Raw genomic sequence first — 23,117 nt, forward strand, 5'->3', positions numbered from 1 at the left:
TGAGAATAGAGCTAGGACCCCAGGGATTGCTGTGGTCAAGTTGCAGACAAAAACGACCACTCATTGAAAGACAGGAGAGGAGTGTTTAGTTACAAAAGCAGTCAGTAATTCAGTCAGCAAATAAAATAAAAATTATCTATATTCAGTCAGCAAATAAAAATTGTTCAACTTGGTTGCTAATGGGACCCACTCTACTGAGACTTTGTGTAGAACTCATAGAGGAAGATGGCTTCAAGTAACGAACTACCCTGTGCTTTTCTTAGGACTAAAAAATTCAGGAAGCTGGTGATGGATGAAAACCTTAGTCCCACTGGCACTGCACGAGGGGCCAGGAGAGCAGCAGCCTCATAAGCCACAGGGTGGGGCATTCTGAGCTGTTGGGAAGGGGTGGCAACCAGGGTGGGGCACTGTGAGCAGTCAGGGAGGGCATTGTGAAGTGTGGGGTGGGGCATTGTGTGCTATATGCCTAGTCTCCCACCTGGGCCAGTGGGCTTCAGTCTGTAGGTGACTACAGAAGGAGAAGGAGCTCCCTCTGTTCTCTCCTCAGACAGTTGTGTCTCTCAGCGCTTGTTGGGTTCACAACCTATTAAATAAGCCGGCTGGTCTTCACCCTCCCAGACAAGTCAACTCGGGAGGCGGCAGGGCACAGGCCTTGGCCTGCATCCCCATCTGGGGCCCGGGCCGGGCTGTGAGGTAGTCAGGCGAGCAGCGGGCAAGACCATCTCTGCAAGTGCAGCATAGCATCGGCCTAGGGCAGCAGGAGTGCGTGGCCAAAGTTGTGAGCAGAGGCACAGGTGGTGGCAGACAGTAGAGACGCCCCATGGGGAACATACTGACCTGTTGTGTGTGCCCCAGGGACAGCCCTGAGTTTGACCAGCAACAGGGGTCAGTGTGCCCCTCGGAGTCCGAGATCTATGAGGCTGGAGCTGGGGACAGGATGGCAGGAGCGCCCATGGCTGCTGCTGTACAGCCTGCTGCAGTGACTGTTGAAGTTGGTGACGATGTCCACATGCATCATATCCATGACCAAGAGATGCCTGAAGGTAAGGAGGTGACGGGTGCCATCTGCCTTCTGCTTGCTTCTGGCTGCTGCTGTCCCCAAGGTCCCCTGGGAGGCATCGCCCACTTCGAGCTCCTTTCTGCCTGTAGCCAGCTTTCCCAGGGCTGGCCAGGAACAAAAGCTGGCTCTGCCTTGCATTCCCACCCCTTAGTCTTTCCCCACCAAGTCCAGTCAGTTTCTTTTCCACCTCCCCTCCCAATCGCCCAGTTCTTGCTCTCTCATCTCATTCTCCCAGGCTGCCATGGGACCATTTATTTCTGGCTATTCTTGTCGAATAAGCAGCAGTCGAATAAACAAGTTGATAAATTTTTATAAATGATTACATCTTTTTTTTTTCTCTTCTCCCTCTATACATACAGCTTTGGAGTTTAAACCTTCTGCCAATTCAGAGGCAAGCACAATATTCCACGGGAACTCTCAAACAGATGGTGAGACAACGTTGTCTGTATCTCTGTGTATTATCCTGTGGGACTTTGTTGAGGCTTCTTTGGACTATTTTCTTCCTTTTCTCAATAAAAACTCAAATATCCCAACTTTCCAGCAGCCATCTTACTTTTTCTTTGTACCTGTCCAGATGGTACCTAAGTGAAGGAACCAGGTAAGTGCCTAATTCTTTCCTTTGTTAAAGTAGCTAAATCTCAGGACAGTTCATATTCAAATATTTGGGGATTTCTTATTTAAAATCAGAATGGAGGTTGCCATGGGAGAGGCTATATGGGATTCTTAATGGGCTGCTGTAAGTCACCTTGATAGAAGCTGCTTAGTTTCTTCTAACTGTAATTTGAACAGAGAAGAAAAAAAAAGGAGGGTGCTTAAAATAATTGTGAAAGATGTGAAACGTCACGGCCAGGACTGCAGAAAAATGGTTGTGTGGTGGTAGAGTGGTTTGTCAAAGGAGTTTACCCATGAGCCTCTGATTACTTTAAAATTCTGACTTTAACACAAAATGTGTCTCCAGATTTATTCTGGTGACTTAACAGACTTTATTTACCTCCTTATTCTAAAAGAGAGATGGGGATTGGTTCATGGTCAAAACTTTCAAAAGACATGAAACGTCAATGTAGACTTTTAATATGTAATGTAAAGATTGCAGGTTAAAATGTCAGACCTTCCCTGTAAGAGTGTTTGTTGCTGTGGCTCCCCCTTTGTCCTTTCCCCTCCTGACAATAGCATCTTGTTCAAAGATAAGAAAGTCAGAGTTTTGGCCAGGCATGGTGGCTCACTCCTGCAATCCCAGCACTTTGGGAGGCTGAGGCAGGTGGATCACCTGAGGTCAGGAGTTCAAGACCAGCCTGGCCAACATGGTGAAACCCCGTCTCTACTAAAAAAAAATACAAAAATTAGCTGGGTGTGGTGGCGCATGCCTGTAGTTCCAGCTACTCGAGAGGCTGAGGCTGGAGAATTGCTTGAACCTGGGAGGCGGAGGTTGCAGTGAGCAGAGATCATGCCAATGCACTCCAGCCTGGGTGACAGAGTGAGACCCCGTCTCACAAGAAAAAAAGAAGAAAAGGAAGAAAGTTGGAGATTTTTAAGTCTCTACACTGCTGGGAGAGGCAGGTGATGGGAGCCAGTAGAAAAGAGAAAATAGTTGGTTTGCCTCTAAAATTTTGCAAAGAGATGACTCTAGGTAAAAGTAATTCTGGGTAATAACATGATTCTTGAATAAAAACTAAAATTTTCAAAATAGAAAACATTGCATCATAAAGATATTAAATCCAGTCGGCTTATTGGTTTCATTTAAATGCCAGAGATTTCATTGTTCTAGAGGAGATATCTTATAGCTCTTCTATTTAAACTTTGGTTGGGCTCTTAATTTTTTAAGAGGTAGAATAATTAAGACTCATGATGAGTATGACTTTGTAACTTGTAAGTACTATCCTCACTTTTCAAGATATTTAAGGATTGCTTTAGGATAAACAAATATGTGAATTAAAGTACTTACAAAGCATGTAAGTACTTGTGTAAACTTATAGTCTGTTTGGTGACGTAAGGAAAATCTGATTGATGTTACATACCAGTTAGTAGATGGGTAGTATTGGATGAGAGCCCAAAAATGGCTGTTTATTGTCATTCTTTAGGATTACAACACAGTTTATGTATGTCTCACTTGGCCCTTTCCAATACAAATAAGGCCTGTGTATATTCTCCCTATGTATTGCTAATGAAGAAATGAAGACTTAGAGATATCGCATGTCTGTGGAAGACAGCTACTCAACAGAACTAACATTCTGTGTCCTCAGAATGATATGGAAAGTGACAGATATGCTGAATTTACTTTTTAAAATTTTTTAAAACTCTAGAATACATCTTATATTTTGCCTATAAAATAGACCTGTCTTTTAAAACTTACTGCCATCTCAATTTATTTTATGCAAAGTCGATTTTATACAACTCAAAGCCAACATTTACCTCTTCATTTTTTTTTTTTTTAAATAAAGGAGGGTGTCACTATGTTACACATGCTGGCCTCAAATTCCTGACCTGGGTTCAAGTGATTTTCCCATCTCAGCCTCCTGAGTAGCTGGGACTACAAGCATGTGCCATCTTGCCTGGCTGTCTCTTATATGTATACATTCATTTCAACGGATAAGAATAAAAGGAGAAGTAGTGAAATAGCCTAAATGCAGTAGTTGAATAAACGAATTGATAAATTTTTATAAATGATTACCTCTTTTTTTCCTTTCTCCCTCTATGCATATAGCTTTGGAGTTTAACCCTTCTGCCAATCCAGAAGCAAGCACAATATTCCACAGGAACTCTCAAAGAGATGGTGAGACAGTGTTTTTTTTCCACCAAGAGAAACAGTGAAAACTCTTGTTTGATCAGGTGTATTATAGGAAGTATTTAGAAAAACTCATATTGGTTTAAATTTTTCAACTTTTCACATATTCACTTGTCTTATTTTAATGTGTGATATACTTTCCTTTAGTTGTTACCGTTTTAGTGAAAATATGTAAACTTTTTGTTTATACATTTTGCCATCTTTTTATCAACACAATTTGTCATGTGATGGAGGAGTCATGGATTTCTCTTATTCATAATTCTTGGTCCCTTTTCCCTTGCTCCAAAGAGTACCTTTTAAAGATGAATGATAGAACTTAGATTTCAGCTTGGTTTTCTTTTAAACAAATTAAAAACGTAGCTGTTTATCATCGGGGATTGAATCTGTGATTTGGGCCTCCTCTCACACAGTCCTCTGACCACATTCATTTACCACATCCAAGTTTATGCTACTCAAAACTTTTAAGTTATTAACCTTTTCATTTGATGTGATGTTAATTTAAACATGCCCTACTCTTGCTTATTTTCCTTAATGTTATGTTAAATCCTCATTTATTTGCTAAAAAGCCATACACAGCCAAGTTTTCCAGTTGACTTAAACAGCAAGAATACAAGTGAGGTTTCTATAATAATATGTGAAGTAATGCAGCACAGTAAAATATGGGAGTTTCTAACCTTTGTTTTTGTAGTATGAGTAGACTTTGAGTCATTTATTTCTGATTAGAATTTGTGTTCATTTTTTACATTACTGTAAACAGATACCTAAGGCTGGGTAATTTATAACAAAAAGAGGTTTAATCGGCTCATAGATCTTCAGGCTGTAAGACATGGCTTCAACATCTGCTTCTGGTGAGGGCCTCAGCAAGCTTACAATCATGATAGAAGGCAAAGGGGAAGGAGGTGGTTCCACACAGTGAAAGAGGGAAGAGAGAGGGGAAGGGGGAAGGTGCCACACTCTTTTTTTTTTTTTTTTTTGAAATGGAGTCTTGCTCTGTTGCCCAGGCTGGAGTGCAATGGTGTGATCTCAGCTCACTACAACCTCCACCTCCCAAGTTCAAGCAATCCTCCTGCCTTAACCTCCTGAGTAGCTGGGACTATAGGCAGGCACCACAACACCTGGCTAATTTTTGTATGTTTGGTAGAGACAGGTTTTCACCATGTTGACCAGGCTGGTCTCAAACTCCTGACCTCAGGTGATCCGCCTGCTTCAGCCTCCCAAAGTGCTAGAATTACAGGCTTGAGCCACCACACCCAGCCGGTACTACAGTCTTTTAAACTACCATAATGAGAATTTGCTTATTACCATGGGGATGGGACCAAGCCATTCATAAGGAATCCCCTGCCATTACCCAAACACCTCCCACTAGGCCCTGTCTCCAGCATTAACGGTCACATGTTAACGTGAGATTTGGAGGGGAACATATCCAACATATATCAGAATTGTATTTCCCAGTTCCTTCCAGAGCCATGGGCTTCTCTCACCTAGAGAGCATGGAAGCGGTAAAAGAAAAGCTATTCCATGTCCCTTACTCTTCAGTGGTAGGAACTTTTGCCTACAAGGCCCTTCCAGCATCAAAGGCAGAGGCAATGTAGGAAACAAAGCACGGCTCAAGTCCCTCTTGGGGCTTTTATTATTCTGGCCTTATTTTAGAAAAAAAAAAAAAAATGATTTTTTGTGCTGCAGACACCATGTCCAATTAGGTTTGTATACTCATTTTAAAATTAAAATTTAGGCCAGGCTCTGTGGCTTATGCCTGTAATCCCAGCCCTTTGAGAGGCCGAGGTGGGTGGATCACGAGGTTAGGCGATCAAGACCATCTTGGCTAATGCAGTGTAACCTCATCTCCACTAAAAATAAACAAAAATTAGCTAGGCGTGGTCGCATGTGCCTGTAGTCCCAGCTAGTCGGGAGGCTAAGGCTGGAGAATCACTTGAGCCTGGGAAGCAGAGGTTGCAGTGAGCTGAGATCCCGCCACTGCACTCCAGCCTAGGTGACAGTGAGACTCCGTCTCAAAAAAAAAAAAAAAAAAAAAAAAAAAATTAAGATAGGTTACTTTCCAGTTGTACAAAGACCCTTTTTTGTTTTGTTTTATGTTTAGTGACATATTAGTAGATAACCACTAAGTGTGGTTCAAGATGCTTACAGGGATTCTGTTGCATCTAGAGATAGGTATTTGATCAGGAAGTAGTTCTCAGAGCTGTTAGCTCTTAGCTTCTGATAATTAAAGTAAGCTATGTGTAAATGCAGAATGAGAGAATCCTGATGGATCATGGCTCATATATACAACAGTTAAACCTTTTTATTAGCTAAGATTTTCATCTGGCCTAATTTTTTTGCCCTTTTCTTTTGTACATGAGGATTCTTTCATTTTTATGTAATATAAACTTTATGAAATAGAAACTTTCATTTGTACATAATAGAAACTTTATGAAATTAATCGTGCCAGATAATTTAAATTATAAATTATTGAAAATAATTTTTTAAATGGAATTTTGTCTCATTTTACATAGGAGTAATCAGTAAGATGTTACTAACTACTTTTATTTTATGGTATTTGTATCAGAAGTGACCAGTTTTGTTTTTTTTTTTATTCTTAGTTGTAGAAATAAGAAGCAGCAACTGTACAAACCATGTAAGTAAACGGTCAAATAGTTAACAAATAGATAGTTTGACATAAAAGTATCTCTCTCTTGATTTCTTTAAATTACAATGTGGACCCAGTGGCGATAGCATGGACCCCTTTTTGTGGATTTTCTAAATCTCTTCTATTTTCCTAAGTATTAAATTTATCCAGAAAAGTCTTTAGCTTAGTGTGTCCTTTTAAGAATTTCTGATATTTAAGTTAAATTTCAATCATCTGGTTGTGGTAAAAAGATCTGCTTTAAGGCTGGGCATGGTGGCTCACGCCTGTAATCCCAGCACTTTAGGAGGTCAAGGTGGGCGGATCATCTGAGGTCAGGAGTTCGAGACAACCCTGACCAACATGGTGAAATTCTGTCTCTCTACTAAAAATACAAAATTAGCCAGGCGCGGTGGTGCATGCCTGGAATCTCAGCTACTCAGGAGGCTGAGGCAGGAGAATTACTTGAACACGGGAAGCAGAGGTTGCAGTGAGCCGAGATCATGCCATTGCACTCTAGCCTGGGTGAGAGAGTGAAACTCTGTTTCAAAAAAAAATAAAAATAAAAATAAAAAAAGTTCTGCCCTAAATATTTAATCTTATTTTTAATGAAATAACAAAAATAGAATAGCTAAGTTAATTGCCAGCACAGTCTACTGACTTTCTATCACAGCAGGTGAAAGCATACCTTCCTCACTACACCATGATCTTATTTTTCTCCCTCCTTTTCTTCCAATAGTAGCACACTTTTTCATTAAATCAGTAATATTTACATGATTATGACTCTGCAAATATTATTCACTGCTAAGTCATGTGGTGTTTTCACTGTGCCTCCGCATTACATGTCCTTCATCCTGTCTCTGAAACAGTTCTGAAATCTGAGCACTTCTGCAATTCTCCTGGATCTTTTCTTTTTTCCTAGCCGATGTTACTTTATCCATCCAAATATAGTAAGTAGCCTCTGGGTGGTCTGTTTGCTTTCACATCCATTATTTTTTAGCGTGAAGCTAATTTTCTGACTATATTCGTTTGCTTATTTTCTAACAGCTGTTTTCCCCCAAGTGTTGTAGCATTTATCACATGCCTTTCAAAGATATTTTCCATCTGCGAAAACACATCTGTTCCTTTTGTGTGTGTGTCGGGGGGGCAACTTTCTTTGGCCTTTTGTCATCCTAGTTCAGTATGGAGTGGCTTTCCCTAGATATGCTCGATGTCTGCTTTTCTGTGCTATCTCCTTAAAGTCTTTTGGGATCTCACATAACTGCTGTCTTGTGTGGCATCGCCTGAGTCCCTGATTCTGTGTTTCCTTCTGTCCTGTAATCCTCTCTAGTTGTACTTGAACACATTTTCCTGGGTATAGATGTTTAGAGAGCTGGCCAGTCTTAAAATCCCTCCTCTTTGATAGAGAGGACACCTCTAGGTTGAATCTAAATTTTATGGTTCTGAAGACATTTCACAGTTGTGCTGTCATTACAGTGTTGTTCTTGAATCTATTGCCAGTGTGTGATACACTATTTACACCCAGGTTTTAGGTATCTGTGGAAGCTTTTTAGGATCTTCTCTCTCTCTCAGGTTCTGAAATTTTATAACAGCATCTTGGGCTGTTATATTTTATTTTTAATATATTTTTTATTTTTCTATTGAGGCTACTAAACCTGAGACTATCTCTTCTTGAGAATTTATTTTCTCTGTTTCTTTTACTGATAGTCTTGTTATTCAGATGCTAGGCTGCTTAGACCAGTACACCTGCATTGGTTTTTAATTTTTCCCCTTCTGTTTTTTTTCAGTTTGTCTTTTTATTCTAGTTCTGGGATATTCTGTGACTTTATCCTCTACTATTTCTATTGAATTTTATATTTTTGAGAGTGTTTTAAGATTTTTTTTGTTAAGTTTTGCTCCTGGTTTTGACTGCTCCCATGAATTCCTTTTTTCTGTTGCTTTGATTTCTGTTATTGGAGGCTTCCCTCCAATGTGTGGTGGTCCCTGGCCTGCTTTATTTGGAAGCAGGACTTCTGTTAACTGATAGCACTCACTGTGAGGTTTTGCAAGCCAAACTAGCTTTTCATCTGGGGGACCTCAGTGTATTATCTGGGGATCTTTATTTGAGACATTTCAGTTTCTTCTGAGAAAGATCTCCCAATTTTCTGCCTGGAAAGTAAAAGCATGGCCACTTGCTTTCCAAAAGCAGAGTTAGCGAAGGAAGTTGGAGTTCCATATTTGGTGTACAGTTTTCTTTATATCTCAGGTTTAAGCCATGGTATCTCTGAGCCAGAAATTCTTGGGTTTGATATATCCAGAGAACACACGTCTAAGTTTCTTGTCAGATGGAAGGACAGGTGGACTTGGGTCTCTGGTTAGAGATTTTCAACTGACCTTGCTGGCTTTTGTTTTATACTTTACCCTACTTTCCAAAGTGCCATTTGTCTGTAAGTTCACAACCTGCCTTTAGTTCTGCAAGACAAACTGGCTCACTTCTGTTCCAGTCACTTTCTGTAGGGACCAAAGTTGCGCTTCCGTGTTATTTACCACTCCTTTATCTACTTTTTATGTCTCAGCATTTATTAAAAATTATCTCTGTCAACCTTCTCTCCTGGTCATGGGTGTAACCTTTATTTTATGACTAATGAGACTTCTGGATTGTGGTCAATCTATTATATTTTATCCAAATTTAGGGCCTGTGTTTAAATCAAAGTCTAATTTGAGTATAATTAATGATATTAACCCAGAGAATTTTTAAAACTAATATATCTATAATAAGCATACACACTTTTCTCCTAAGGCCTTGTCTAATATTTTCAAACTTTATCCACTGCCATATACTTCCCATTACTTCACAACAGAGATGGAGCTGTTTTCATGAATGCCCAAAGTGTTAGAAATATTTAAGTTAATTAAGATTTGTTCATTTTTAGCCTGGTCAACATAACAAGACCTCATGTCTACAAAAACGTTAAATAACAAATTAGCCAGGCCTGGTGGCATGTGCCTTTCGTTTTACCTACTCAGGAGGCTGAGGCAGAGGATCACTTCAGCTCAGGAGTTTGAGGCTGCAGTTAACTATAATTGTACCACTGCACTCCAGCCTGGGCAACAAAGGGAGACCCTGTCTCAGAAAAAGGAAAAAAGTTGTTAATTCTTTAAAAACATACCTAAAATTTGTCCTGCCCAAAAGGAGAGCGAAAAATGTGAACTTTAGTCTTTGTTTTATTTTATTTATGTTTGCTGAGAAAAATGTTGCACTTTATTTATTTATTATTTCTATAGGTTTTTGGGGGAACAGGTGGTATTTGGTTACATGACTAAGTTCTTTAGTGATGATTTGTGAGATTTTGGTGCACCCATCACCTGAGCAGTATCCACTGAACCCAGTTTGTAGTCTTTTATCCCTCGCCCTTCTCCCAGCTTTTTCCCTGAGTCCCCAAAGTCCATTGTATCATTCTTACGGCTTTGCATCCTCATAGCTTAGTTCCCATGTATGAATGAGAACATATAATGTTTGGTTTTCCATGCCTGAGATACTTCACTTGGAATAATAGTCTTTACTTCTATCCAGGTTGCTGGGAATGCCATTAATTTATTCCTTATTATGGCTGAGTGGTATTCCTTATATATATATAGGTGTGTGTATGTAGATCACATTTTCCTTATCCACTCATTGACTGATGGGCATTTGAGCTGGTTCCATATTTTTGTAGTTGTAATTTGTTTGAGTTCCTCGTAGATTCTGGATCATAGCCCCTTGTCCAATGTATAGACTGTGAAGATTCCCTCCCACTCTGTGGGTTGTCTGCTTACTCTGCTGATTGTTCCTTTTCTTGTGCAGAAGCTCTTTAGTTAAGTCTCACCTGTTTGTTTCTGTTGCATTTGCTTTTGTTACATTTGCTTTTGTGTTCTTGATCATGAAATCTTTGCCTAAGCCAGTGTCTAGATGGGTTTTTCCAGTGTTATCTTCTAGAATTTTTACGGTTTCAAGTCATAGATTTATGTTCTTGATCCATCTTGAGTTGATTTTTGTGTAAGGTGAGAGTTGAGGATCCAGTTTCATTCTCCTGCATGTGGCTTGCCAATTATCCCAGCACCACTTGTTGAATAGGGTTTACTTTCTTCACCTTGTGTTTTAGTTGTCTTTGTTGAAAATCAGTTGGCTACAGGTATTTGAGTTTATTTCTGGGTTCTCTATTATGTTCTATTGGTGTATGTGCCTATTTTTGTACCACTACCATGCTATTTTGGTGACTATGGCCTACTGTTTTACATTTTACCCTACTTTCCAAAGTGCTATTTCCCTGTAAGTTCACAACCTCCCATTAGTTCTACAAGACAAACAGGCTCACTTCTGTTCCAGTCACTTTCTAGTATAGTTTGAAATAAGTAATGTGATGCCTCCAGATTTGTGGTTTTTGCTTAGTTTTGTTTTGGTTATGTGGGTTCTTGTTTGGTCCCATATGAATTTTAGGGTGGTTTTTTCTAGTTCTGTGAAGAAGGATGGTGGTATTTTTATGGGAATTAGGTTGAATTTGTAGATTGCTTTTGGCAGTATGGTCATTTTCACAATATTCATTCTACCCATTCATGAGCATGGGATGTCTTTCCATTTGTTTGTGTCCATGATTTCATTCAGCAATGTTCTGTAGTTCCCAATGGCATATCAAAAAGATAATCCAGCCGGGCACAGTGGCTCACACCTGTAATCCCAGCACTTGTGGGAGGCCAAAGCGGGTGGATCACGAGGTCAGGAGTTTGAGACCAGCCTGGCCAACATGGTGAAACCCTGTCTCTACTAAAAATATAGAAATTAGCTGAGTGTGATGGTGCGTGCCTGTAATCCCAGCTGTTCAGGAGGCTGAGGCAGGAGAATCACTTGAACCTGGGAGACAGAGGTTGCAGTAAACCAAGATCACCCCACTGCACTCCAGCCTGGGTGACAGAGCAAGACTCCATCTCAAAAAAAAAAGATAATCCACCATGATCAAATGGGTTTCATACCAGGGATGCAGGGATGGATTAACATACACAAGTCAATAAATGTGATACACCACATAAACAGAATTAAAAACAAAAAATCACATGATCATCTCAATAGACACAGAAAAAGCATTTGACTGAATGCAGCATCCTTTTATGATTAAAACCCTCAGCAAAATTGGCATACAAGGGTCATACCTCAATGTAATAAAAGCCATCTATGACAAACCCACAGCCAACATAATACTGAACGGGAAAAATTGAAAGCATTCCCCCTGAGAACCGGAACAAGACAAAGATGCCCACTCTCACCACTTCTATTCAGCATAGTACTGGAAGGCCTGGCCAGAGCAATCACACAAGAGAAAGCCAAAAAAGGCATCCAGATCAGTAAAGAGGAAGTCAAACTGTTGCTGTTTGCTGGTGATATGATCATATACCTAGGAAACCCTAAACTGATAAATGAATTCAGGAAAGTTTCAGGAGACAAAATTAATGTACACAAATCAGTAGCTCTGTTATACCCCAACAGCACCCAACCTTAGAATCAAACCAAGAACTCAACCCCTTTTATGATAGCTGCAAAAATAAAATAAAATAACATAAGATAACATAACATAAAATAAAATACTTAGGAATAGACTTAACCAAGGAGGTAAAGACCTCTACAAGGAAAACAACTTTAGTATTTTTAATGGGTTAAAATGAGAGGCACCAGGTACAGCAGAAGAAGTCAGTGGGTGGGCATCGGCATCCAATGGGTACTGGACCTTTGATGGTAAGGCTTTGGTTTTGACTTACTAAATTACTAGGTACAATTATTTTTTAGTTTTTGTTATCAAACCTTAAAACTGCTAAGTAACCCCTTCCATTTCTTGTTAAAGATCATAACATTTCAAACTCTGATTTATGCTGACTGACATTAGATTGTTTCTATTTTGTGACTACCTTAAATAATACCTATAAACAGTAAACTGTTAGTAATGTTTTTGCTATAATTAAATGTAGTAAGACTTATCTTCCAAATTATAACTGAATTGTCAAACACTTGTCAAAGTTATGGATTTACTCAAAATTCTATGCTCAGCACTGGAGATAGGAAGAGTAAGGGCCCTCCCTACTCTTACGGAGAGGCATACTTTCTCATGAGGGGAATACTCTGCAACAATTCGTATCTTGTAAGCAGTGGTGAATTCTACTAATTAGTGTACAAAAAAAAATTTTGGTGTGGCTGCCGACAAAGAGATCTAAGAGGGTAGATGGAGTCTAGCTTGCTGAAGCAAGGAAAGAGAAAAGCAGTATTCTAGGCAGAGAGCAGGGGTAGAGCAGGAAAATGGCTAGGTGCAGGTCAGATGATTTATTGAATGAAATGGATCAAGTTTTGAAATGAATGGAAAATATTCTCTGAGAGTCTCATTTGAGTCATGTCATGGCAATCTTATTTAAACATGAAGTGAAAGTTAGCTTTTTAAGTTGTCATCTGTTTTCAGGGTGTGAGAGAATATTTAAGTGATACTCTTTTTCTCCTCCACATAAGAAAATAGGACTAGAGAAACCTATGGCTTCCTCGCTTGTTGGTGGCCTAGCAGCCCTGGCACACAGAGCCTCTGAATCTGAAACACTTGTTTTGTCACAATATCACCTGAAATAATACATTTAGGATGAGTAATTTAGTAAATGCATTAGTCTTGTATTCACTGCAATAAAATGCTCTTGTACCAGTATTATTTAATACATTACATTTTATTGTAATAAATAAATCATAGAAATAGAAATTCTTATTGTTCAGTTCTCAATGAGATCACTTGGACTCAGGAAGGGGAACATCACACACCGGGGCGTATCATGGGGTGGGGGGGAGGGATTGCATTGGGAGTTATACCTGATATAAATGATGAATTGATGGGTGCTGACGAGTTGATGGGTGCAGCACACCAACATGGCACAAGTATACATATGTAACAAACCTGCACGTTATGCACATGTACCCTAGAACTTAAAGTATAATAAATAAAATAAATAAAAAATTAAAAATTAAAAAAAAAGAAATAGAAATTCTTGGCTGCTTTATATAGCTGTAGAAAAAAAAAAACAGTGAAATCTTATTTTAAACTTTTCTCATGATTTTTAAAGGGAATTCATAAAATCCTTGTTAGGTTTGATGACAGGTACCATATTAAGGGCAGCATTTTATGACCCGTATCTTAAACATCGTCTCTGGAAGTTAAGAGCCTCCGATGGGTTTTCTGTAGAGTGCACATGATACCGCACTCAGGCAGTTCATGGAGTGTAAGAAATATCTTAGTGCTTTGTCATTTCACATTTTAACCAAGAAAAAGTACAGTTTAATAAGTTTAACTTACACTTCCCTTCCCCTTCAGGTATCTACTGTGCATTTCAGTCGACAATACAGCTCATGTTCGACAATATTCCTTGATGACAGCACAGCCAGCCAGCCTTATCTTACAATGACAATAATATCGTGAGTACAGCTATACTGCCAAGGGATGGATTCCTTTATTCTAAAATTATTTCAGTCATTTGTTTTTCCTCTTCAGCAATCAGTTTAAGAAATTGGAGTCAACTATATATTGATATCCAGATTCTAAATATTAAGTATCAATTTCTCTTTTAATCTTAGATGTCTTGGTGGAAGGAAAAATCAGCAAAGAAACAATCCCAGAAAAAGCGTATTTTTTTTTATGCCTTTATGCCTTGAGACACTGTTGAACTCAGTGAGAAGGAAGATTCCCTTTATTGAATGTTTCTTTGTGAAAACTTAGTTGTTCAATGCATTATGGGCCTAAATCAGTGTGTACTACTTTCGACATTCGACTCGGAAGAAGGAACAGCTTTTCCTCTTCTGGCACCATAGTGTATCTTCATTTGAATTTCTCCCAATGTGCACGAGCACCTCGTGGGCTACAAAGATGCACTTTGAGAGCACCCTGAGATGGAGTTTATTTTAAAAGGAACAACCAACACCAGCACCAGCTCCATAGGGGCTGTCCAGTGTACATTATTATCATCTCCTTGGGTCATGAGTGTTGATTTTTAGAACACAGTTTGGAAAGTACTAATTTAGAATATTAATGTTTTTATCTTTAATTTTACTTTTCATTCTATAAACATGACTAGCTTATAAACAATTTTGTTTCAAATGCACTAGCCTTTTTAGCTAATTCAATTGTCAGTAACTTTTACTTCAATAAAAGTGGCAAGTTTACACTCATGTCACTTTCCTCCCTCCCTTTTAACAATAGTTGTGATGAAATTGTGTTTCCGCAAAAACTGGACTCAAACTCTGTCTCAAGTCCTGAGCTTTGGGACCTATTGAGTAATCACTAAATGTCTGTAGTCAGCCGAGTCTCTTTAAATCTTTGAGCACACATACACCAAAACTACCTTGACTACAGTCCCTGGCTTCTTTTGAGTTCAAAAGATTTTGATATGTTAGCATGTAATTAAAAAATAGCTTTGAAGATTAATCTTGCTCAAACATATTTGATGTTTTTTTCCTCATTCTACTTTTTAGAAGTCTACTTTTGAAAGTAAACTAAGTTTTAATTTGCCATCAGCAAGTTTGAGAAATAATCCTTTGGTATATTCACTATTGGTGAAATAAAGGTTTATTGAGCAAATTAATAGGGCAAATTGGCTTCAAGAAAAGATTTTGAAAAATGTTTATGATGAGTCAGTAGTGCACTGTTGTCAGTGGGATAGGTGGAACTCACTGAGATCACTTATGCAAGGTGTTTTTTCAAAATACAGGTCTGCAAACACATGCATCTTCCCATCTTCACCTTCCCTCTATCTCTAGGCACTGAGAAGCCTTTTAGGAAAATAGGGATGGATGTGAGGCATCTTTATGTGAAGAAAGGCATCCCAGAAGACTCTGATTTTCACCCCAGCTCAATCATTCCAAACTTTGCTGCACATTGAAATCACCTGGGAAACTTTTACCAACAACCTTGATGCCCGAAGTCATACCCAGCACTCATTACATTAAAATGTCTCGTGTTGAAGATGAGTCAGTTATTAAAGCTTCTCAGGTGATTTTAATGTGCAGCAAAGTTTGAGAGCCACGGCTTCATTTGAGTTTAGGACGAGAAACTGCTCCTATTTGGTGGGACCTTGGGCAAGTCAGTTTTAAGGTTTGTTTCCCTGATCTGTAAAATGAGTGTTGAATTAAATGTCATGTAAGGTCATTGGTCCTTTCCAGCATGTAACTTTAAATTCCGTGATTTTAAAATTATTTCAGAGATGAAAACTACTTGAAGCACTATAGACATATCCATCTTACATACTAATGTTTCAGGCTTTTTAAAAAGTGCTAATATTGTGTAGACCTATTAATAAAATTGAGATTTGCCTTCCCTCAGTTGTTTTCAGCCTCACTCTACAAAATTAGCTGGGCGTGGTGGTGCATGCCTGTAATCCCAGCTACTCAGGATGTTGAGGCAGGGGAATGGCTTGAACCCGGGAGGCAGAAGTTGTGGTGAGCCAAGATCACACCATTGCACTCAAGCCTGGGCAACAAGAGTGAATCTCTATCCCCAAAACAACACACACACACAAAATTACCTGGGCATAGTGGCACAAAACTGTGCTGAGGCTGAGACCGGTGAATCGCTTGAACCTGGGAGACAGAGGTTGCAGTGAGCCCCAGCTACTTGGGAGGCTGAGGCATGAGAATCGCTTGAACCTGGGAGGTGGAGGTTGTGGTGAGCCACGATCCCACCACTGCACTCCAGTCTGAACAACAGAGCGAGACTCTGGGTCAAAAAATAAACACATAAAATAAATCGCATGGGACAAAAGGTTTTGTGAGTAGAAGAGCATATAACAGGGAAATCTGTTATTATTTATATATTATAATCGTCAATCAACAGAAACATGTCTTCTTAACAGCGTATTGCCTCACGTTTTGGTTCTCGTATTTTCGTGAAAAACCAAGAAATGAAAACAAAGTGCCCTTATGGTACTGTTCCGAACTAGAAGATTTGGATTTCAGGGCTGCTAGGAGAGTTTCCTCTGCCCCCTTTTAAAAAATGTCTTAAGGCCTAACAAATGATAACGTCTATTGTTATGAATTGTTTTTCCTTCCACAGAGTGACCTTGGAGATACATCATGATATCATGCAAAGATGAGCTTTTTAGAAACCTGTCTTGTTATTCTAGCTAATTACTTTGCAAGATGTCAAGCTCAGTGTTAGGTCACAGCTCTAGACATCATAAGCTGTAATGTGCCTGCTAAAATATCGAAGCAAATTATTTGTGTTTTCTTTGTTCTTAAGACTCTTAATTCTTAAATGATTGAGAATCTCAAAGAGTATGTGTTTATATTGATTATACTGATATTTACTGTGGTTGAAATATAACATTGAGAATTTTTTTCAAAATATATTTTTAGTTTAGATTTCACAGCCTTACCACTGTTGATATTATGAGCTACATAATGCTTTGTTGTGAGGACTGTCCTGTGCATTGCGGAGAGTTTAGTAACATTCATGGCCTCTATCAACTAGATGTCAGTAGTAACCCATAACCCAGGTTGTAACAACAGAAAATATTCCTTGAGAACAATATTATTAACAGAAATTTTTCATTGAAAAAATAACTTTTCTACAATCAAAAGTTGAGTAAAAAGTGTGTCATGTATTTGTATTATTTAAAATCTCTCATGTTGAGCTTAATAGGAGACAACTGGATTCTCTAGATATTTCTTTGCAATTTGCTTTAAAAAAGCAATAAGAGGCTGAGCACGGTGGCTCACGCCTGTAACCCCAGCACTTTGGGAGGCCAACGTGGGTGGACCACAAGGTCAGGAGATCGAGACCATCCTGACTAACATGGTGAAACCCGCCTCTGCTGAAAGTACAAAAAATGGTTGGACATGGTGGTGCATGCCTGTAGTCCAGCTACTTGGAAGGCTGAGACCGGAGAATCACTTGAACCTGGGAAGCAGAGGTTGCAGTGAGCCGAGATCTTGCTATTGCACCCCAGCCTGAGCGACAGAGGGAGACTCCATCTCAAATATAGAAAAAAAGAAGCAATAAAGTGACCTAACCTCATGCAAATATGTAGCTGGTAAAAGGTGTATTTTAAACTTTTCAGACAGTTGTGGGTGTTCTTTAATACTAAATCAAAACTTCACAAGTGCTAGTTTCTTAAATTAGTTACAGTGGCATTTTCCATATTAATAAATGTATTCCATCAGTACTCATTGATCTTTCTTGCACAGTAAATGGATCTTCCCCCCATACTTGCATTTATAATATTATGCATTAGTTACTTGGAATATATTGGTTTATGTTTTATTATGTCAAAAATCACTTTTAGTTTAATCATCAATCTTACTTTAAAATGCCTTTAAGTATTGAAAAGCTGTCAAGCCTACAGTGGCAGGAAGAAGTTTTTCAAAGTCCTCAGGAAAGCTTACATTTTATCGTTGGGAAGAAATACTTATTTTCCTTGAAGGGACAACCTCTCACTTCATTTGTTTTTGGGAATGATAGTTGTACTTCTTTTTTTAGACTGAGTCTCACTGTGTCACTTGGCTGGAGTGCGTTGGCATGATCTCAGCTCAAGCAATCCTCTCACCTCAGGCTCCTGTGTAGCTGGGACCACAGATGTGTGGCACCACGCCAGGCTAATTTTCTTGTATTGTTGGTAGAGGCAGGTTTTTGTTATGTTGCCTAGGCTGGTCTCGAACTCCTGAAGGAGCTCAAGCCATCTGCCTGCTTTGGCCTCCCAAAGTGCTGGGATTTTACAGGCATGAGCCACAGCGCTGGCCCAGTTGTACTTTTAAATAAAAACAATGTTCTGTGAAAAAATTGGTTGTTCAGTTCACAATTAAATCACGAATTCTTTAAAAAAAAAAAAAAAAAAAACGACTGTACTGCAGTCAGCAGAAGCGCTTCTTGTTAACTTTCCACTTATCAGAATATTAAAGAGACATGTCAAGATTTAATAACATTAATTTTTACTGCTTCATCAAAGACATTCTTAAGTAATTCAGGCTACGTTTTTTAACTGTAGGGGATAGTAAAGAATAGAGTGACTAATGTAATTGGTACCACTGCCTTGATTTATGCTGAGAAACCAGCAGTTTTACCCACTTTTATACAGTCATGACAAATGTCAACGAAAAAGCAGGCAATGACTTTGTATTACTTTTACAAATTTTTAAATTTTTTAATCAGCTTTCTCAGGTTTAATTAGTATGATTCAGAACAGTGTTGGCCAGGCACAGTGGCTCAGGCCTGTAATCCCAGCACTTTGGGAGTCCGAGGCGAGCAGATCACCTGAGGTCAGGAGTTCAATACCAGCCTGGCCAACATGGTGAAACCACATCTCTACTAAAAATACAAAAATTAGCCAGGTGTGGTGGTGGGCGCCTGTAATCCCAGCTACTTGGGAGGTTGAGGTAGGAGAATCACTTGAAACTGGGAGACAAAGATTGCCGTGAACGGAGATTGTGCCATTGTACTCCAGCCCGGGCAACAAGAGTGAAACTCGGTCTCAAAAAAAAAAAAAAAAAAAAAAAGGAGAACAGTTGGCCTCTTAGGCCTTCTGGAAAGGGTGTGTTGGGGATCCTGAGAGGTCCACAGAGCACATTTGGAGAACGACTGGTTTATTACACAGGCACAATGCATTAGCTTTACAAAGTTTAAAGTTCATCAAAGACTGGCCTCTTAAAAAGGCAAATGAGTTTTTAATTCAAACAACAGAAAATACATAAATATGTCACGAGAGTATACTACAGAGAACTAAAGAGAAAGGAAGCTAGAAAATCTGAATCACGTTTACATTTATTAAAGTCATCACTACTGCTTTGTAAAACATTCTTGTGTTTCAATGTGTGGTTAGAAGACTGAAAATATATTCGGTTTATTGCCATTGCCTGTTAGGGAGAGTCAATACTTATGGGCATTTCTGACTGGTTATTGTAAAAAAGACTTCACAGTACAGGACATGATGTGCTGAGAAAGAAGTCAGGAAACCCTCTGCAAGTCAGCATCCAGAAGAATTCATAAAAACTGCTTTGGTAAACACTAAAGCACACAGGAGGCATTATTTTACTAAACAGATACTATAGTAAGATATTAACAGTTTTTGAAGTAATGCACACTCTTATTTTATAGAGATGCAGATGGATCTTTGAGCATATTTGATGAGCAGTTATACTCATTTACGGTAAGTGGCACTTTTATTGCGGTTGTATTTTCATCATACACTTGTATCTGTTTAATGCTGAAGTCAAAGGCATCTTTTTAAAAATCTTCCCCATTTCATGTTACATTTAGTCATCTTAAGTGTTGTAAAAAGAATGTGCTGGAATAAGAATGGATCTGCAACTCTGTTTAGTTAGTGAGCTAGTATGAGTAAATATATTATCCAAATAACAGAGAATGTATCTTTTTTTTTTTTTTTTTTTTTGAGGTGGAGTCTCTCTGTAGCCCAGGCTGGAGTGCAGTCATGTGATCTCGGCTCCCTGCAGGCTCTGCCTCCCAGGTCCCTGTTCAAGCAGAAACCTGAACCAAACGAACAAGTTCAACATCATCAGTAAGAAGAACTATCAGTGCCATAACTCTGATGGAATGCACGGGGAAGGATTCCACATCATTTTTGTACTGTAATGGCCAAAAGTGCATAACTTCAGTCCAGTCATGGAAATACATCAGACAAACCCAAATCGAGGAACATTTGACAAATACTGATCAGTACTGGTTCAAAGTGTCACGGTTAGGAAAGATAAGGAAAGACTGAGGGACTGTCACTGCAGTCCTACAAAATGGCAAGAGACTAAGAAATAACTAAATGCCCTGTGATCCTGGGTGGCATTTGGGAACAGAAAAAGGACATTAGTGGAAAAAGTGGTGAAACTCCAATAAGGACTTTAGCTAATATGTTCATTTTAAATTAAATAATTTAAATATATTTAAACTATTTAAATGTATTATATTAATAAAATTGTTTATTTTGTGAAATAATTTTAATCTGGTTAAATATGAGAATGTGGATTTCCTGGTTCTGATCACTGTACTGTGGCTATCTTAAGAGGTGAACGTTCAGGGAGGCTGGGGGAGGAATAAATGGAAATTATACTATTGAGTTGGAAGAGAGAAACCTACCCCATCAGTCATGAAACCCTCACATTCACAGCAGTGTATCGGAGGTTCCAATATGAATGGCATTTCCCAGATGTCAGCTCAAGGTCCCTGTGGAGGGAGTGGGGCTCCCTGGGAATCTAGTGGAGAGCATTCGGGGCTCCCTTCCTCAGGAGCCTGCCCTTCCTGCACAGAAGCGTCAGCCTCACCTCTGTAGCGCTGCCCCTCTGCCTCTCAGAACCCACTTGGCTTCAGGCAGGTTCTACTGCCAGCCTCCTTTCCTGGATACAGCCTCCAGGGACTCAGCCCTGCCTTCCCAAGTGTTCCCGCCTCTCTTGGGAAGGGATGCTCTCAGATTCTGCACCCCTGGACTTCCCCGGGCAGCACCTGCTCCTTCATTCTTCACTTCCGCAGGTCTCCGTTCTCACTCTGAGGGTCCTCTCCTCCTGGGAGTGTGTGTTGCTGGCAACAATGAAGATCCTCCCCAGGGCCACCCCCCATGCCCTGTTCTTCTGCACTTCCCTGGCTTCCTGGGTTGGTTCTGCTGGTGTCACCTGCTTTTGGGTTTACGTGGCTTCCCAGCTTCCCAATTTCTCTGAAGTTGAGTTTGATGTGTGTGTTGATGATAGACTTTTTCTTCCTCCTCCTCCTCCTCCTCAGTCTTGTTGTTGCTCCATATAGTTTCCAGAAGGAGAAAAGGGATACTGTAAAATTAAGCTGCTGCAGGCTGAGCACAGTGGCTCACACCTGTAATCCCAGCCCTTTGGGAGGCCGAGGCAGGTGGAGCACCTGAGGTCAGGAGTTCGATACCAGGCTGGCCCACATGGTGAAACCCAATCTCTACCAAAAATACAAAAATTAGCAAGGCATGGTGGTGTGTGCCTGTAATCCCAGCTACTCAGGAGGCTGAGGCAGGAGGATCTGTTGAACCTGGGAGGCAGAAGTTGCAGTGAGCCGAGATCACACTACTGCACTTCACCCTGGGCAACAAGAGTGAAACTCCATCTCAAAATAATAGTAATAATAATAATAATAATAAAGCTGCTGCCATGTTTCTTTCAGACCCAACATCCCGCAGAGTGAGCTGGAATTCTCTGTTTCTCTGTTTCGCCTCCATACCCACTGGCTCCTCTCTGCCCGCTCCCTCTTGGACTGCATCACCAGCATGCCTCGCTCTCTGGCCCTAGTGGAATTCAGACAGTGGGGGATGTCACAGGAGGTGGAAGAGAGAGGAGAGGTGGTTATTTGCTCAGATTCTTCCTTGCTGGTTTGGCAGTGGCCACATCTTTCTACTGATGACTGCAGCTCCTGATGATCCTCCTCTACACCCACAGCTGTCTTTGGGGTCTGTGGACACCTTTCCTGTCCCTCTAGACCCAGAGAGAGAACAGCTCCCCCTCTTGCTGCTCCAGGGCATTCCTCATCTCTCACTGGTTCCCTTAACTCTGTCCACACTTCTGTGAACAACCCCTTTCCTCAAGTACCCATTCGAATACGTCCTCTGGCTTCCCCCAGGAGCCTGACTGATACCCACAGGTGGGTGGATGCTGGCGTGCTGCCGGGCCCCTCTTCCTCTGGTGACTGGCCAGCCAAGTCTCCAGGAGTCTCGTTAGGGGGGGCAGGCGGTGGGCACAGCACAAGCTGTGAGCTCAAATCCACAGAACAAAAGTGGGAGAAGACACCAGCAGGATGGACTGTGTGACGTCTGTCCTTTAAATCACACAAGGCATCATCAGGCTTCAGACATGAGACAGCCTAAGTATTTAAGTACTTCAAATAAACAAATTGTTTTTCAGAATTGGTCATTGCTAAGTTGGCAAATTGCTATTTGAAACACTGGCTCTCCTTGACTCAGTGATTCAGCCAGCTAGTCCCTTGCCAAGCTAGTTTGTTAACCAAATCCCACCTTGAGAATTTATCTGCTCCTGTCAAAGCCAGATTCTCCCTGACTGAGGGGAGGCTGGACTTGACTTTCTGACTCAGGATGTGCTGACTTGGATCCCTGGGTCCAAGGGCAGCCCCCTTGGGCCACTGTGGACTGGACCTCTTTCATGATGGGGTAGGGGGGCAGGTCCCACGTAATTCACCCTTGACCTCATCCAGACAGGTGAAGTTCCCTGCAGGAGTCACCTGAGCCCAGCCCCTCAGACCAGGATCCATCATGGTTAGGAGGATTTGGGGCTATCTTAGGTTCTTTGGCTAGAAAGGGGTCCCGCTCTTAGGGGTCTACCCCAGAGGTGGGACACAGAGGGCCTGCTGGGGCCCATGGGCTGGGCTGGGTGGACAGGGATCTGGTCACAGCAGCAGCAGCTGGAAGGCCAAGTGGGAGGGCACCAGGGCCTGGGGCCCATGTCTGGTCCTGGGCCTCCCCAGGCCTCTTGTCTTCTCCCCCAAAGGCATTTGGGATCTGTGTCTGGACCCAGCCTTGCCCAGGAGGTCTAGGGCCATGGTGTGTTGTCATTAGAATCGCAGTGCTCACACCAAGGCAGTGCATTAAATTAGCAGGGCAGGGTCTCACTGGCAGGGACCATGTGGAGGGGGTGGGGGGAAGGGCAGTTGTCCCCAGAGGCTGTGGTA

At 40.6% G+C, this 23,117-nt stretch overlaps 1 protein-coding gene across 1 annotated transcript; it reads left to right on the forward strand.

The window, feature by feature from the left end:
• The first annotated feature begins 61 nt into the window (after positions 1 to 61).
• LOC104668760 (arf-GAP with GTPase, ANK repeat and PH domain-containing protein 5-like) lies at positions 62 to 20,322 on the forward strand. Its single transcript, XM_030940248.1, has 8 exons — positions 62 to 359; positions 856 to 1,043; positions 1,420 to 1,488; positions 3,762 to 3,830; positions 6,440 to 6,474; positions 13,809 to 13,909; positions 19,575 to 19,626; positions 19,873 to 20,322. Exons 2-8 carry the CDS (start codon positions 938 to 940, stop codon positions 19,912 to 19,914), a joined length of 474 nt encoding a protein of 157 aa, XP_030796108.1. The 5' UTR covers positions 62 to 359; positions 856 to 937; the 3' UTR covers positions 19,915 to 20,322.
• Positions 20,323 to 23,117: the final 2,795 nt, after the last annotated feature.

The sequence above is a fragment of the Rhinopithecus roxellana genome, chromosome 11 (genome assembly GCF_007565055.1).
Source record: "Rhinopithecus roxellana isolate Shanxi Qingling chromosome 11, ASM756505v1, whole genome shotgun sequence".
Lineage (NCBI taxonomy): Eukaryota > Metazoa > Chordata > Mammalia > Primates > Cercopithecidae > Rhinopithecus > Rhinopithecus roxellana.